At 44.6% G+C, this 17,324-nt stretch overlaps 3 protein-coding genes and 1 pseudogene across 33 annotated transcripts in view; 3 read left to right on the top strand and 1 right to left on the bottom strand.

Annotated features, from left to right (window-relative positions):
- PHF8 (PHD finger protein 8) overlaps window positions 1-12,410 on the top strand; it is a 109,731-nt gene extending 97,321 nt beyond the window's left edge. For all 5 annotated transcript variants that reach the window (XM_050776860.1, XM_050776864.1, XM_050776862.1 and 2 more), the window contains 4 exons: window positions 4,185-4,294; window positions 8,573-8,909; window positions 9,845-9,929; window positions 11,033-12,410. In XM_050776860.1, coding sequence (XP_050632817.1) covers window positions 4,185-4,294; window positions 8,573-8,909; window positions 9,845-9,929; window positions 11,033-11,111 — 611 coding nt within the window. In that variant the 3' untranslated portion in view covers window positions 11,112-12,410. The remainder of the gene's footprint in view (window positions 1-4,184; window positions 4,295-8,572; window positions 8,910-9,844; window positions 9,930-11,032) is intronic.
- TSR2 (TSR2 ribosome maturation factor) overlaps window positions 1-17,324 on the bottom strand; it is a 1,158,091-nt gene that overhangs the window by 503,619 nt on the left and 637,148 nt on the right. The gene's annotated exons all lie outside the window — the stretch shown is intronic.
- Window positions 1-17,324, top strand: part of HUWE1 (HECT, UBA and WWE domain containing E3 ubiquitin protein ligase 1) — a 650,778-nt gene that overhangs the window by 239,305 nt on the left and 394,149 nt on the right. The gene's annotated exons all lie outside the window — the stretch shown is intronic.
- On the top strand, window positions 4,364-4,628 carry LOC126946595 (40S ribosomal protein S29-like; annotated as a pseudogene). The gene has a single exon (XR_007722712.1). The product of XR_007722712.1 is annotated as a 40S ribosomal protein S29-like (transcript).

The raw sequence follows: 17,324 nt of genomic DNA, 5'->3' as shown, positions 1-17,324 counted from the left end.
CGGCTAATTTTTTGTATTTTTAGTATAGACGGGGTTTCTCCATGTTGGTCAGACTGGTCTCGAACTCCTGACCTCAGGTGATCCGCCCACCTCAGCCTCTCAAAGTGCTGGGATTACAGGCGTGAGCCATAAAAGTAGAAGCGATAGCACGTGAATACCCATAGTCTGAATACCCAGATTCTATAGTTGTAACATTTTGCTGTAGTTGCTTGATTCATCTTTCTATATCTATCTGGCTGTCTACAGTTTTTGCTGAGCCACTTCAAAGTAATGTACAGTCATCATAACATATTTTACCCTTTAATAATTTAGTATCTCCTAAGAATAAGGACATCTGGCCAGGTGCGGTGGTTCACGCCTGTCATCCCAGCACTTTGGCACACCGAGGTGGGCGGATCATTTGAGGTCAGGAGTTCAAGACTAGCCTGGCCAACGTGGTGAAACCCTATCTCTACTAAAAATACAAAAAATCAGCCGGGCCTGGTGGTGGGTGCCTATTATCCCAGCTACTTGGGAGGCTGAGGCAGAAGAATCACTCGAACCCAGGAGGTGGAGGTTGCAATGAGTAGAGATCACGCCACTGCGTGACAGTGCAAGACTCCATCTCAAAAAAATTAAGGACATCCACCATTCCCCAGTGTAACCACACTACTTTTTTTTATACTTACCAAAGTTAGTAATAATTCCCTAAGATCTTCAGATACCCAATTCATAACCAAATTTCCCCAACTGTTTACACAAAATATCTTTTATAGGTTTTTTCCCCTCCCAAAACCCAGGTCTAATCAAGGAGGTTCCTTTATCCCCAGCTTAAAACAACCAGCATTTTCTTATGTTCATGTATTCTGTGGGTCGGGAATTTGGAAATGGCACAATGGCGACAACTTGTCTCTACTGCACGAAGTCTGGGGTCTCAGCTGGAAAAACTGAAGGCTGGGGGTGACTTGTTGGCCAAGAGTTTGAGTTATCTGAAGTCTCTTTCACTTACATGTTTGATGCCTGGTCTGGGAGGACACACAAGACTGAAAGTGCCAACATGTGGCCTCTCCATGTGACTAGCTTCCTCACTGCCCAGCAGCCTCAAGGCAATCAAACTTTTTACATGGCGGTTCAGATTGCTAGAAGCATGAGTGTTCCAACAAGCAGTGTGGAAACTGAAATTACCTTTACTGACCTAGCCTCAAAAGTCATATAGTGTCATTTATACCATATTCTATAGGTTACAAATAAGCCTGCTTAGATTCAAGAGTGGGGCACAGACCCACCTATCCGTAGGAAAGGTGTCATAGGATTTGGGGTCATGTTTTAAAACCACCACACATACAAAACTATAGAGAACAATATAAAAGATATCCAAGTATCCATGACTGAAAATTATGCATCAACATTTGGTAAATTTGCTTCAGATCATGTTTTAAACAAATGTTACCTTTAAAGAAAGAATTTCAGCCTTCCAAATTTCTTGTTCTAGAATCTGCATACTGCTTATCCAGAAATTCTCCTTTATAATAGCAATAGCTAACCAAGGAGTTTAAATCTAGGTCAGCAACACCACTACATCTTTTTTCTGTGACATTAGATTTTTTTCTTTAAAAATACAGTAAGACTGGGCATGGTGGCTCATGCCTGTAATCCCAGCACTTTGGGAGGCTGAGGTGGGTGGATCACTTGAGGTTAGGAGTTCAAGACCAGCCTGGCCAACATGGTGAAACCCCATTTCTACTAAAAGTACAAAAATTAGCCGGGCATGGTGGTGCATGCCTGTAATCCCAGCTACTCAGGAGGCTGAGGCAGGAGAGTCGCTTGAACCTGGGAGGTGGAGGTTGCAGTGAGCTGAGATCACCCCACTGCACTCTAGTCTTTGGTGACAAAGCAAGACTCCGTCTCAAAAAATAAATAAGAAGAGTTGATTGAGCTCCTATATATCCACCAGTGAGAATGAACAGTTATTGATATATTGCCATATTGGCTTCATTTATCACTATCTTGTTTTTAAAATTTTTTTCTTTGCTTGAAAGCAAACCCCAGTTATGCCATTTCCCCCCAAGTATTTCAGCATGTATTTCTAAAAAAATGGACATTTTCTCACAAAACCTTACAACCTGTTATTATACGTAACAAAACTAAAAATAATTTGATAATTCTTTGTTATCCGATTCTAAGTCCATAATCAAATTTCCTAAATTGTCAAACCATGAAAAGGTGTTTTTAATATTAGATTTGTTTAAATCAGGGTCTAAACAGGGTCCATGTGGCATTTGAATGTCATGCCTTTTAACCCTCTCAATCTAGAGAACACTCCCCTTTTTTGTTCTGTGCTATTGATCTGTTGTTGACACTGGTGTAATTGTCCTGTCCTACCTTCTAGATTTGTCTGCTTACTTGTGACATTGTCTTTTTAAAGAGACTAAGCCAGTTTATCTTGTAGAATGTCTGCTTGTTTTCTTCTGGTGTCATTTAACTCGTTTTTCTATACCTGTTTCCTAAACACTGAAAGTAATATGAATGGCTTGCTATATTTTAGCTCTTCAACAAAACAACTACTCAGGTGATGTGAATTTCCTATTGCTTCTCATCAAGAGGTGCGTGAAGTTGTGTTGTGCTTTCTCACTATTAGTGACAGTAAAGTTCATACTTAAAGTGGTAATCTCTTGGTCTCATTATAAGTTTTTTCTTCTTGAGGTGAGCAGGTAATCTGTGAGGTAATATTTTGGTGCTGTGTGAATATCCAATTCCCTAGAATCAGTTGTTTCATTAGGACTTGCCAGCTTGTGATTTTCTAATTCTGTCATTCCTTCTACATTTAGTAGCTGGCTTTCTTCTGTAAAGAAGAGCTATCTCTCATCATTTGGGGCTGTTTGGTTATCCTGAAACATACTTCCTTTTGAAATGGTGGGATGAGTATTTTTTGATTTCAGGTTGGTAAGGCATTATAAAAGAGTCATGCAAGAGGGTGATCCTCTTCAGGAACTCATAGCCTGGTTGGTAGACAGAGTAACACATCAGCATTAGAGAATGAGACAAGGTGGTATGTGCTATGTATCAAGTAATTTGTACAGATCATAAGTTCAGAGGAAAAAGATCAATGGAACCAAAGAGGTTTTGTGTAGGAGATTGATTTCAGCTTACCTTAAAGAATGGGTAGGTTTTGAATAGGCAGACAAAAAGGAATATAGTACTCTAGGTAGTGTGGATGGTGAGGATGAAAGCATAGGCAGAGAGGATGAGCTGTACACACTCTGGAGATATAATAAGGAAGCCATCCGTCTGGAGAAGCTGAGAATATGGATGTGGAAATAAGGTTGGAGAGGTAAGTGGGCCAGAAGCAGAATATGGGACAAACTTAAATGCCAGTTCAGGGAGATTAACTTTTTATTTTTATTATTGATTTATTTTATTATTATTATTATTTAAGACAGAGTTTCACTCTGTTGCCGAGGCTGGAGTGCAGTGACGCAGTCTCTGCTCACTGCAATCTCTGCCTTCCAGGCTCAAGCAATTCTCATGCCTCAGCCTCCTGAGTAGCTGGGACTACAGGTGTACACCACCATGCCCGGATAATTTTTGTATTTTTAGTAGAGATGAAGTTTTGCCATGTTGGCCAGGCTGGTCTCGAACTCCTGGCCACAAGTGATCCACCTGCCTCAGTCTCCCAAAATGCTGGGATTACAGGTGTGAGCTACTGCACCTGGCCTGGCTTATTGTTTTATATTTAGAGACAGAGTCTCACTCTGTTGCCCAGGCTAGAGTGCAGTGGTACAATCGTAGCTCACTGTAACCTCAAACTCCTGGGTTCAAGCAGTCCTCCCACTTCAGCCTCCCAAGTAGCTGGGACTACAGGTGCATGCCACCACACCTGGCTAACTTTTTAAATTTTTGTAGTGACAGGGTCCCACCTCTGCCTCCCAGAGCATTGGGATTACAGGCATTAACCATCATGCCCAGGCAAAGGAGGTTCACTTTTTTCCCCCGCTCTGGGAGGTTCACTTTTACCGTTTAATCAGTGTGTGCTTTGAGCATTTGTGAATTAGTTTCTTATGTGATGGCAAGCAAAATCTGGCTTCATAAAAAGCTAGAAGCAGGAAGACCAATGAGACCACCTTTGGAGAGCTTGTAGGTAGGGAATATGGCTAGCATTCAGATAAGTGTCTTAGTGACACCTTCTCATCCTGTTTCCCCTGCAGCCCGTGTGACCCCAACTCTGCCGAAGCAAGACCGCCCTGTGCGTGAGGGGACCCGGGTAGCCTCTATTGAGACAGGTTTGGCTGCAGCAGCTGCAAAGCTGGCCCAGCAGGTAGGTGCTGACACCCCAGGTCACCCTGCAACTAATAGCAGTTTGGTCTCCTTCCTTTTACCTTGTTGTACTTCTGAGAGCAAGATGGGTCACCAGCAGCTGTACTGGAGCCACCGCGAAAATTCGGCCAGGGTTCTCGCTCTTGTCGCATGTGTTCAAACCGGCACAGTCTGATCCGGAAATATGGCCTCAATATGTGCCGCCAGTGTTTCCGTCAGTACGCGAAGGATATCGGTTTCATTAAGTTGGACTAAATGATCTTCCTTCAAAGGATTATCCAAAGCATCTACTCAATGAAAAACCATGATAGTTCTTTGTACATAAAATAAACATTGAAAAAAACAAAAAAAAAAAAAAAAAAAAAAAAATAGCAGTTTGACTTAGAGCCTCAACACTTAGACCTGCAGGCTGATAGGATCCTACCTTTGTCTCAGTGGGGATTGAGTAACCTTTGATCTTTATCCTTGGCAGTATCCCAGCCCCCTCTTAAATCCCTCTTATCCCAACTCAATGATAAGCTACTTCCACAGGTTACACAGTTGACATGATTTAGGATGAAAGAAAATATTAGGCCAGAGAAAAACCCTTGCAGATATCACTTACCTTTTTTGTGTGTGAAAACCTCTCAGATGAGAAGGACCAGATCCATCCTTTGCTCTCATATGAAGCCCTGAGGGGGTGACTCAGCTGAGTACACTCAAGTTCTCAGCCACCCACCAGTATTGTAATTTGGTTGATTAGAAATTTTTCTTGTCCTCTTTATGAAATAATATTATCTTAATCTTCACCCACTAATTTTTTTTGTCCTAAAGAGTGATCTTCACTAGAATCAAGTTCACCTAGGCCGGGCGCGGTGGCTCAAGCCTGTAATCCCAGCACTTTGGGAGGCCGAGGCGGGCGGATCACGAGGTCAGGAGATCGAGACCATCCTGGCTGACACGGTGAAACCCCGTCTCTACTAAAAAATACAAAAAACTAGCCGGGCGAGATGGCGGGCGCCTGTAGTCCCAGCTACTGGGGAGGCTGAGGCAGGAGAATTGCGTGAACCCGGGAGGCGGAGCCTGCAGTGAGCTGAGATCCGGCCACTGCACTCCAGCCTGGGCGGCAGAGCGAGACTCCGTCTCAAAAAAAAAAAAAAAAAAAAAAAGAATCAAGTTCACCTAGCATTAACAGCTAAAAGTTCTTTTATGTGTGTAATGTGCTTAGGAGCCTTTGGAGGTGAATTTTCTGGTTCTCTCGCTATCAATATCCCGTTAGCTTCTAATCCCATATCCTATAGCTTAGAGCGCTATTAAGCATCTGCTTTGTTAGTTGCTTCCGTATACAATGTGTAATGTAATCTGCCCAATAGCCCTGTTCAACAGGTGATATTTTCATCATTTTATAGATGAAGAAAATGAGGTTCTCATTAAGTGACTCAGGATAATACAGACAGTAAATGGAGGAGACAATTCAAACTCATATCCTCTAACTTCAAAGTTCATACTACTTTCTATTTAAATACATGCTCACGTAGTGTAGTCATTACATCGTATTTAAATAATATTTAAATCTTTGGCAATCTTCTTTGACCAGAACTTCTCTCTCTTATGTATATCCCAATACAGTGTAAGCTGTAATTTGAAAAAGGGGGTTCTACTGTTTTATATAAACGTAAATTAAGTAAAGGTGTGAAAATTACTCTTAGTGCCTTTTAAGGAGCTGAATTCTGTTTGGGATGATCAGAGATTACCTCAAAGAAGAGGTTTTGAAACTGGGGAAGGGCTTTGCAAGCTAAGTTTCTGGTATGGGCCAGGGAGGCATTCTAGAAGAAGGGAATTCCTTGGTATAGCACACAAAGCCCTCCTAAAACCCTCTTGATTTGGTCTCTAGTCATCTCCCTGACCTCCTTCCAGCCCCTCATGCACACCCTTTATACAGCCATACTGCACTGTAATACTCATAGTCCCCTCAGTGAGTATATCAGATTGTCTCATGGTTTTGTGCCTTTACAAAAGATGTTCCTTTTACCCATTGAGAATCATACCCTCTCAGATGCCTTACCTAACAGCCCTTCGTACTACCTACCACCACTTTATTTCAGAGGCCTTTTTCTATATGCTTCTACAGCATTCTCTCGTGGTACTTACAATCATAAATGTATGTTTTGTTGTTTCTTACTAAACCATGAATACTTCAAGAGTGGGAATATATTTAATTTAACTTGGTATCCCCACTATGGTCAGAAAATGTGTTTAGTCAGTATTGGGGTGAGTGAGTGAATGAATGAATGAATGAATGAATGAATGAATGAATGAAACAGATCTTTCTCTATTGGAGACTTCATGTTGGGGAGTTAGTGAAAATAAGTAATGGATATAAGAATGGATTCTAGAGTCAGCCTGCTTGGATTTAAATTACATAAGAGTTCTACCACTTGGGCAAGTTGATTTCTCTTTACCTCGTTTCCTCATAGACTTCATTTTAGGATTAAATGAGGTAATGTATGTACAAGCTCTTTTAGAATGGCAGTTGGTATGGAGTAAGTACTATAGGCCTGTTAGCTTTTCATCATTATTATGAGTTGGCTAAGTGTAAACAGCCAGACTGTGGAAGATCATGAATGTCAGGCCAGGGAGTTTGAACTTGGGCGGGAATCTGCTAACAGCCTTTTGAGCAAGGGGATTGGCAAGGTGAAAGTGGTTCTGTCATAAGATGGTCTAGTTGTCTGTGGGGGTATCTGGATAAATTATATATGAAAGAGATTGGCAGCAAAGGTAGCAAAATTTAGGCTAGTGATCTAGATATGAAGAGGTAATTCTGAGTTTAAGTGAGAGAAAAAGGGACAGAAATGCAGTTCCTGGTACGGGTAGAATAGCATTGTGGCTGAGGGAAGAGATTCTGAAGCCAAATGGCTTGGATGTGAATCCCAGTTTGGCCACTTACTGGTCCTGTAACCTTAGGGAAATGACTTAGCCTCTCTGTGCCAGTTTCTTCATCCTTCAAATGGGGTTATAATTCTTACTTCTTGGGTTTTTACGAGTATTAAATGAGTAATTATAGAAGAGTGGTTGGCATGTATTACTAATATTATTATTCTTGTACCCAAGAAATGCCTGTGGTAGCCACAGCCTGTCAGATCTTCGAAGGCAGGAGTAGGCTCGTGTTGCCAAGAGAAGGCAAAAAAATGTAATCACTGAGTTGGTTTGTGTGGCTGTGTAGCATTTCAGAAGGTGAAGTTATTTACATGCTCTCAGCACCACCTTTCCAGGTTCTCAGGGCTCCAGATGCCCACTATACAAATGTCCACTATGCAGTGGATGGTAGATCCGTAGGGCACTGGATGGTTGAGATACAAGGTATTGGGAGAAGTGACACAACTCATTTGTCATTCCCATCCCCAAAGTGAGGTTTTTAGACCCAGTGACCTGGAGGATTATCAAGCCCTCTGTTAAAAGAAAAAGACCAGCAAGGGGAAGAGAAGCCATTATAAGAGATGAAGATAGAATAATAAGTAACTACTTGTTGAATATCTACTATGTGCTGTGTATTTTTATGTCATCATTTAATCTTTTCAAAAACCCTAAAAAGCAGATATTTACCTGTTTTATAGATGAGGCAGCGGAGATTCAGAAAGGTTAGTCAGTTTGACCATAGTCATCCAATTTAGGGAACACAAGCCTGGATTTGAACCAGATTTATCTCACTCCAAAGCTAATAATCTTTCTAATCTTTCTATGCTCAGATTTTCCATTTTGAGAAGTTTGCAAGGTGTCTCTTCAGATAGACCTGGTTTTAAATACTGGTCCCAACTACTTTTCAGCTGTGAGGCTTTGGGCTCAAGTTACTTAATACCCCTGTACCTCCATTTTCTCACATGTAAAATTAGGATTTTTTCTTCTTAGGGCTGTTATGAGAATTAAATGAGATAAAGTATATAAAGTGTCTCAGCTGCTAATGTAAATTTAGTTATTATGATTAGATGTGTCCAAGGTCTACCTCATTAGTGGCAACACTAGGACCAAAATCCTAGTCTCCAAATTCATTTACAGCTCTCTTGGCACTGTACTAAAATGTGACAGCAGTGACTTGAGGATGGATAGTAACAAAGAGATGATCTCAGGTATTGGAAGGCCTGTTACGTGCTGTGTGTACATCCAGGCTAGACTTGGTACAGGTAAGGGAGAGGGTGGCAGGTTGCACAACCATATTGGCCATTGTCTAGTTAGTTCCTTTCCTGGGAACTTTTCTTCTTTTTTTCACTCCTGAATCTCTCCTCCTACTTGGCTTGTGTTTCAGGAGCTACAGAAGGCCCAAAAGAAGAAATATATCAAGAAGAAGCCTTTGCTGAAGGAGGTAGAACAGCCTCGCCCTCAAGACTCCAATCTCAGTCTGACAGTACCAGCCCCCACTGTGGCTGCCACACCACAGCTTGTCACCTCCTCCTCACCCCTGCCTCCTCCTGAGCCTAAACAAGAGGCCCTGTCAGGAAGTCTCGCTGACCATGAGTACACGGCTCGTCCCAATGCCTTTGGCATGGCCCAGGCAAACCGCAGCACCACACCTATGGCCCCCGGTGTCTTCTTGACGCAGCGGCGCCCTTCAGTTGGCTCCCAGAGCAATCAGGCAGGACAAGGTACAACGGCCATGTGGTTGTAGAACCAAAGGATCTTAAAGCCACCTGCCCTAAATCCTAAGTGCTCTAGTAGATGACAATACCAGGGAGGGACACTGAAGGCCAACCTAAGGTGCTTGGATTTGATCTTATGGGCCATGGAGAGATGTTGACTGATTTGAAGTACAGACAAGATCAGGTTTTAGTTTTGAAAGATCCTTCTGGTGGCCAGAAGGAGGTAGAGGGTGGGCTAGAGATGGGAACTCTAGGGAGGAGGCACATATACAAGTTCAGGCAAGCAGGAAGAGTACCTGGGGCTCTGCCAGAGGGAGTAGAGAGGGAGGAGATGAACTGATCAAATACAGAGGCAGTCAAATAGGACATGGGAGGGGATTTAATGTGGGGAGACAGAGACAACAAAGAGTCAGGGGACTCAGGCCTTCCTTTCCCTCACTTTGGTCCTCAAAGCCCAGTCCCTAGAGTATGCAGCTCAAGGGCACGGAGGTTGGTGTGATGTTGAAGGCTGATGAAGATGAGAGTTTCTAATGAAGCAAGGCCCTAGGGATGGCAACTTCAGGGACACTGAGCTCTAATCACTAACCAGGCACTTGTCCAGTCCTGGTGGGTAGGATAAGAGGGTGTGGAAGCACATTTACCTCCCTGCAGGATCTTGGAAGGAAAATGATTGGGACCAGAGTAATCAGTGGAGAAAAAGAACCAGACAAACTGTAATCAGGGAGTCTCTTGCTGCTACAGGGGGTCATAGAAGGAAGAGTCAAAGCATGTAATGTTGGTTGGAAGTAGTTAAGGAGGGCTTCCTGCCCAATATGGTCAAAGGATGGAGAAACTTTGTGGGTAGAGAAACAGGAAGAGGAGGTGGCCTGAGGGCAGTTGGTGCCAGATTTGGTGTTGAAGCCCTTGCCAAAGCCCCTGCTTACTTTTCCCTTCTCCCACAGGAAAGCGTCCCAAAAAGGGCCTGGCCACAGCAAAGCAGAGACTCGGCCGTATCCTGAAAATCCACAGAAATGGCAAACTACTTCTGTGAGCCCTCCTGTGTCCCACCCCTCACCCCTTTACCCCCATTGCCTTCTCCGTTGTCAACTCTCGGGGCATTCCTGGATCCTATCTGCCCCGGACAAGGTGCTGAGGTGCATTGTCCTGCTTTCTTGGGACTTACCAAAGGCACGGACCCCTCCACCGACTCCTCCTAGCTCCCTTCCCCACTTTCACTAGAGCATCCTGCCTGCCTTCTCCATGCCTCTGAGTAGCAGGTAAATGGGAGAGGTTTCCAGCTGACTAGAACCCTCTTTTCTACTCGTCCAAACCACTCCCCTGTCACCTGCCTTGTCTGTTCTTTACTCTTGATCCGCTCCTAGAGCTGGAAGGCAGGATGAGGAGAGGTGTGAAGGAGCCTGAGCCATGAAGTGGGAATCCCAGTGCTTGACACTTTCTGCAACTCTAGCCCTATATCCGGAAGCCTGCCCACCTCCACCCATTCTGTTTGCCCCATTTCCCCAGTCCAGTGGACATGCCCCATCTCCAGACTTGCTCATGGGAGAAGGCTGTGGTCTCTGCCCCCTCTTGCCAAAAGCTTCATGGAAATGAAGAGGAAGGCCTAGAGCCTCCTTCCTGCCCCACTGTGGGCCATTTCCAGAAGTGGCCTAGAAACGCCAACTTCACTTACCTTTCGGAAGAAAGGTGATTCCTATCACTTGTCAAGGTAGGGAGAGGTCAGATGCCCAAGCCTTTGACCATGGCTTTGTAGCCTGTTGGAGGAAGCTACTTTTAGCTGGCTACACATGAGGCCACTTGTTTTAGGGTGAGCTCCAGGGATTTGCCTGGATTTTGAAATCATGTAGAACATTATCCACGTGGCTGTGGCTGTGGCTGGGCCCTGGCAGGTGGAAAACCATCTCCCAGAAACCTGAAAGCACCTGCCACTGACGCAGATAACCCTGGCCCTACAGCTTGCTTGCTCCGCCTATACCACAGAGCACAGCCTGGACATTATGGAGGGTGTGGCGGGACGGCCCACACCTGGGTCCTCCATCGGGAACTTTTCATGCTTCTTTCTCCACCTGAGGTCTTGGTCTGAAGAAGACCTCAGGACTCACATCTTCACTCCTGGGCCTTTGCACTTCCAGACGACAGGTCATCGTTCAAGCAGAATGCAGACAGGCCATTCACGAGCCCAAGTTGAAGAGAAGAGACGCCCATCCGTGAAGGAGCAGACCATCCATCCGATCCTCCCTTCCCCTGTCCTTCCTTCGTGGATTATCTCCATTGTCCAGACAGTGCCCCCACCTCCCACCGCCTTGCCTCACTGGCAATCTGGACTCGATGGAGAACATCCCCCCCACCTCCATTTGGCACTGCCCAAGTGGAGTGTACCCTTGCCCTCTCCACCTGTACCACCCACTCCAACCTCACCCCAGCTTGCCCAGTGCTGCTGGGGAATTTAACAGCTACCATGCAGGCCACAGGGAATTTGTGAGGCTTCCTTCGTCATCTTTGTATCTCCAGTTTGTCTTTCTTTTCTCCGTAGCCCTGCCTCTACTTTCCTTCCTTGGAATCAGGGGTTCCTTTAGCCCATTTGCTTTCTCTACCTTGGGGACCCCAGGGGCCAAGCAGTTCTCCATCTAGTCACACCAAAGGCAGAAAGCCTGGCTACCTCCCCCCAGCACATGAGTCCCTACTCCCCTCCCCTCTGTTTCTACCCAGCTTTGCTTACTTTGGGGATTTCAAGGCAGCAGAGGGTAGTGAGGGGAGGGCAAGAGAAGCCTCTGTCGCTGTATAGGCAACTGCCTGACTATGCGGTGACTGCTGTAACCAACATCAGGTCCCCAGCCCTTTTGTCCATTAACACCCCCTCTTGATCTTTCAAAGGCAGCTAATTGCTAGCAAATCCCCCTGATTCCGGCCCTTTCCCTCTGTTTCTTTGTTAGAAGTTTTCTGTGGAGCTGAAACCCAGCCTCCATTTGACTGGGTTTCATTTAGCTTAGTTGGGTTCTTGGAGCCCCCTGTTTGTTGTTTTGTGTTGTTTCCAATGAAAAGCAAGTTTACCCTCAGAGTTATGCTTTTCCAAAGAGGCTGATGTCTTTGTTTTTGTTTTTTTTTTAATGTTTCAGGTTCTCAGTGAAGTGAGTTGGGGAGGGGTTGGGAGTGTTTAGTAATCAAGGTTTAGAACACCGTGAGATAGTTACCTCTGATCTCCAATTCCTAGCTAGGGGCTGGATAGGGGGAAGGGAGAGAGGATTTCTATTCACCTTTAATATATTTTTACAAAAAAACAATATAGAAACAAGCCCACCGCTTCTGTACATGTCTAAATATATTTTTAGAAGTGGGTAGGATTGTGAATTTCTGATGCAGGGCCTTTTTATAAATAGGTTAGAGTAGCATCATTCACACTTCTCTGTTGTTTTTGCCCCTGTCTTTTTCTTATGTTGTGTTACTAATGTAATTTATATTTTTTTTAGATCCTCCCTTTCCTATAGAGATAAAAGTGATTTATCTTGGCAATTGCTTTGCTTGGCATTCTTTTTTTTTGTGGTGTGGGTGGTGGTGTGGTGCAGGGTCCAGGAGTGCTGCCTTCTGCTTGTACTCCTTTGTCTCTCCCTCAGCAAGTTATTGGTGGGCATTTCCCTGGTGGTCAGCCTTATGCTTGAAGTGGGAAGGGTATTCCCACCCTCAGGAAGGACACACTTCACACACCTGAAGTAGATCATCAGAAGCAGAGTGAGCAGAAAAGAAAGGGTGCAATAATTCAAAGGGGTCTGACAAGTTCAGTGGGAGGGCTTTCCAGAGACTGCTTTTGCAAGTGTGTCCTCTTTCTGTGAATGTGGGATTTTTTTTTTCCTTCTCCCTGCATGGAAGACATGCACTTGTTGTATAATCTGGACTTAATTACTGTGCTTAGGGCCAGTACAAGGGTTAGAAGAATATAATTATCAGAGCTTGTTTTCACAATTATCGCACTTGTTTTCTTGTGCCAGGCACTACTCTTAATGCTTTATTGATTCATTTCATCCTCACCAACACCCTCATCCTACCAGCAAAGAAACAAAGTAACCTTCCTGTATCATACATGAAAATTCTGGGACCAACCTGGTTCCAGAATGTATATTCTCTTATCACTCGTTCTACCACTTCTCACTGATAACCACTACCATTTATTAAGTGCCTTTTGGGTGCCAGGTTTGGGCTAGGGATTTTACTTAGGATATCTCATTTAATCCTCACTGAAAACCCCATGAGGATATTCACCCTGTTTTACAGTTAAGGAGACTGAAGTTTGCCAATGGTCTTCTGCAGCAGGATCTGCCTGATTCCAAAACTTACGTTCTTTGCCTTCACCGTATTAGAAAATCTTTTGAGGCTCAAGCACCCAACAGATCATTATTAAGCCTTTGTTGTGTGCAAGGTGCGAAATTGAGAGTTATCTCCTAAGGAAAGCACCCAGGGTGATCTTGGGAGACTCAGTTTCAAATTCACCACCACCCTGACTCTGTGGGTGAGCCAGGGCAGGCTGCTTAATGTCTGTGGGTCACCTATTAAAGTATTTTGAACCCAATCAAGATTTACTTCCTCCTGGAGATTCTGCTTCTGTGGGTCTGGAGTGAGGCTGTCTGGTTTTGGCACCTACTGGTTAAATGACCTCCTCCAGTTCTCACAGTCTGTCTCAGCAGTAGGTGGGGTTTTGATAAATGTTCATGTCTGAAGCATGGAGAACTGTATTTCCTGGTAGAAAGGAAACAGGAAAGAAGGATTTTAAAGCCTTTGCAGGAATGGTGGGCTGGGTTATTTTTGTCACCAATTCCCCCCACCTTCCTCAGTCAAGAGACAAAGCACTGTTTTGTGCTTTGTTTTTACCAACCTCAGATTAGAAGATAAGCTAGACCCTTGGTCACCTTATTCCTCAGTCCAGGCAGGAGGTGCCAGCAGTTCAGAGGCTCCTGTCTCAAAATTGGGAGGGAAACAAGGCACCCAACTTCAGTCCTCCCCCTTCCCAGTATGGAGTGGAAAAGTGCACAGGACTTGGGGCTAAAGAGCCCTCCTTCTCAATGAGTAAGTAATTTGGGAGAAACTGCTTGTCTGTGTCTCAGTTTCTACATTTGCAAGATGGAATTAACTATGAAGCCCTCTAGAAGCTTGGTTGCCCCTAAACTTTCTGGATGTTGTTAATTCCCAAACCGAATCCTCTAGCCCTAACTTGTCCTGAGTACAGATTGCCATTTCTGCTATCTCATGTTGTTTCCCCTGCCTCAACTACACAGGCCCCTTCATCAGCACTCTGTACACACCAAGTTAACTGAAATGGCACTTGCCCTCCAGTAAGTTGAATGGAGGAGAGGAGCATCATATGGTACAGCATGTTGATAGAGCTAAGTAGGGAATCCATCCTAGAGAAGCGAGGAGATTGGGGAAGCCTTCCTATTGGGTGGTGCTTGAGCTGAAAGATGAAAAGCAATTAGTTGATCTGGCTAAGAACAATGGGAGAGTAGTCCAAGCCGAAGCAGTAGCATGAATAAAAATAGGTTGGGGGGTGTGTGTGTATTCATATAGGTCAACAATATTGTAAACTGCAGCTGGGACTCACCTGGAGGAACATCAGCACAATCCCCAAGAGGGAATATGTAGTTTGAGAAGGCATATGATCATAATTGGTTAATTTTTAGGCATAATGTTTATTTTAAAATCCTAGATTATGGAGGATATGTAATTTTGATGTTTGTCAAAAGACCTTACTTTATCCCAAGAATGGCAGAGAACCTTTAAAGGGTTTTAAGCAGAAAATCACATGATCCAACTTGGCATTTAAAAACGATCCCTTTGGGCCAGGCGTGGTGGCTCACGCCTTTTGTAATCCCACCTCTCAGGGAGGCAGAGGCGGCAGGATAGCTTGAGCCCAGGAGTTCGAGACCTGCCTGGGCAATATAGCAAGACCCCATTCTCCACAAAAAGGAAGGAAAAAAAAAGACAAGTGTAAAAAGGATCCCTTTGGAGGTGGGTGAAGAGGGGGAGAGACTGAAGCCAGGAAGGCTAGTTTGGAAGCTACTGAAGGAGAGATGGGGAGGGCACCATCTCATCTAGTGTCCCATTGAATGCCACTTTCCTAAGGAAACCTTCACCCAACTGTCCAGTCAACTTGGACCTTTTCCTGGACTCCTACATCCCATGAAAGGCAGAAATCCCAGGCCATTTCCAGGGGGCAGACCATGAGTTGGGCCACTCAACCCAAGAGACAGAAGATGAACTCCTATATCCCCTTCAGCTTTTTAATTTTCAAAATAACCTCAGACCCTCTCCTTTTCCATGAGACCCCATCATAATGCCAGCACTCACCAATGAATGTGTTAAGAGAATTACAGTACCCATTTTGTATTTTCCTTGTCAGGAGTCCAGTAGCCTCCCTCACACTAAATTCTGTCATACACAACCTTTCAGGAGTATCTCCCCAGAGTTCTATTTTCATCATCCCCTCCTGCTTAAGAACACTTGATGACTTCCAACTGCTTATTACACTCTCTGGCTCTCAAGGCTTTCCAGAACCTGGCCCAACCTGGAGACAATGGGATGTGGTGGAAAGAGGATATGCCTGGGAGTTGAGAAGACCAGTGATTATATTGCAGCTCTGCTTCCTATGTGATCTTGAACTGGTTGCTTCATATTTCCTTGCCTCAGTTTTGTCATCTATGAAATGAAGATATGATCCCTACTTCACAGGATTCTTGGGAGGAATTATATTAGCTAGTGCCTTTGAAGAAAATTCTTAGTTCTGTCTGGCTTTGAACTATATATGTATATATATATATGAATGAAAATTCAATGTCAGGCACTCAGGTGATCAGCAAACATAGTTTAATTTTTCCCAGCCAAAATTTGCCCAACACCTAGAATCTCGAAGTATAGAGAAAGTGAACCTTTAAGGAATTAGGGAGAGTATTCCAAACTGGGGTAGGAAATTGAATTGTCTTCATGAGGGAGGTGGCTGAGTTAATAGGGGTGGTGGGCCTTAAACTGTAGTGGAGATGACAACCAAATCTAAGACACAAAGTTGTTGGAAGGTGCCAGAGTGCCATCCATGCCAGTTCAATATAAATTGTTCAGTTCTACAGTCATTTATTAAAGCCTGTTGGATCAGACCCTGTGCATGCCATTGAAGAGCTTGATCTTCAAAGAGTATGTAGTTTAGTATACAGACATGGAAACCCACATACATCATAGTAGGGTAAATACTGTGTTACAAATAAGTTTGAGGTGCTATGGGAGCATGAAAGAAGGAGACCCAACCCAGTTTGAGTGGCAGGAAATGCTTTTAGGAAGATGTAATGCCTGGATTAAATTTGAAGAGCACTCACCAAGAAAAGAGGGCAGAGGATGAGTTGGAAAAAAGCATTCCAAGCAAAAGGAACAGCATGAGCAAACTTGAGCCGAGATCGCGCCACTGCACTCCAGCCTGGGCGACAGAGCGAGACTCTGTCTCAAAAAAAAAAAAAAAAGAAAAAAAAGAAAAAAAGAAAGTCATAAAGTAGCCTGGTGTGTGAGTGGAACTAAAAGCCCTTGAGTTGAGCTGGAGTACAGGCTGCAGTAAGGTTGCAAGTGTCAGGGATGAAGCTGAAGTGGTTGGCAGGGACTGGATCACGGAGGTCCAATGTTTTGGAATATTGTCTCTGGCGATCCTTGGGGTGAGGAGAGACTGCAGTGGGCAAACCTGGAGGCCAGTGTGAAGTTGATTGCAAGATTCCAGTTAAGATGTAATGCGGTCTAGAGGTCTAGGGCCAGGTGCGGTGGCTCACACCTGTAATCCTAGCACTTTGGGAGGCCGAGGCGGGCAGATCACCTGAGGTTGCGAGTTAGAGACCAGTCAGGCCAACATGGAGAAACCCTGTCTCTAATAAAAATATGAAAAATTAGGCCGGGCGCGGTGGTTCACGCCTGTAATCCCAGCACTTTGGGAGGCTGAGGCAGGCGGATCACAAGGTCAGGAGATCGAGACCACGGTGAAACCCCGTCTCTACTAAAAATACAAAAAATTAGCTGGGCGCGGTTGTGGGCGCCTGTAGTCCCAGCTACTCGGGAGGCTGAGGCAGGAGAATGGCGTGAACCCGGGAGGCGGAGCTTGCAGTGAGCCGAGATCGCGCCACTGCACTCCAGCCTGGGCGACAGAGCGAGACTCCGTCTCAAAAAAAAAAAAAAAGAAAAATTAGCCAGGCGTGGTGGCACATGCCTGTAATCCGAGCCACTCGGAAGGCTGAGGCAGGAGAATCCCTTGAACCCGGGAGGCGGACGTTGCAGTGAGCAGAGATTATGCCATTGCACTCCAGCCTGGGCAACAAGAGCAAAACTCTGTCTCAAAACAAACAAACAAACAAAGATGTAATGAAGTCTAAACCAAATTTGTGGTTATGAAGATACCGGAGACCAGAGACGTTA

Source organism: Macaca thibetana, chromosome X (genome assembly GCF_024542745.1).
Source record: "Macaca thibetana thibetana isolate TM-01 chromosome X, ASM2454274v1, whole genome shotgun sequence".
Classification (NCBI taxonomy): Eukaryota; Metazoa; Chordata; class Mammalia; order Primates; family Cercopithecidae; genus Macaca; species Macaca thibetana.
The sequence above is the reverse complement of the archived record's forward strand: the minus strand, read 5'-3'. Positions and strand labels throughout refer to the sequence as shown.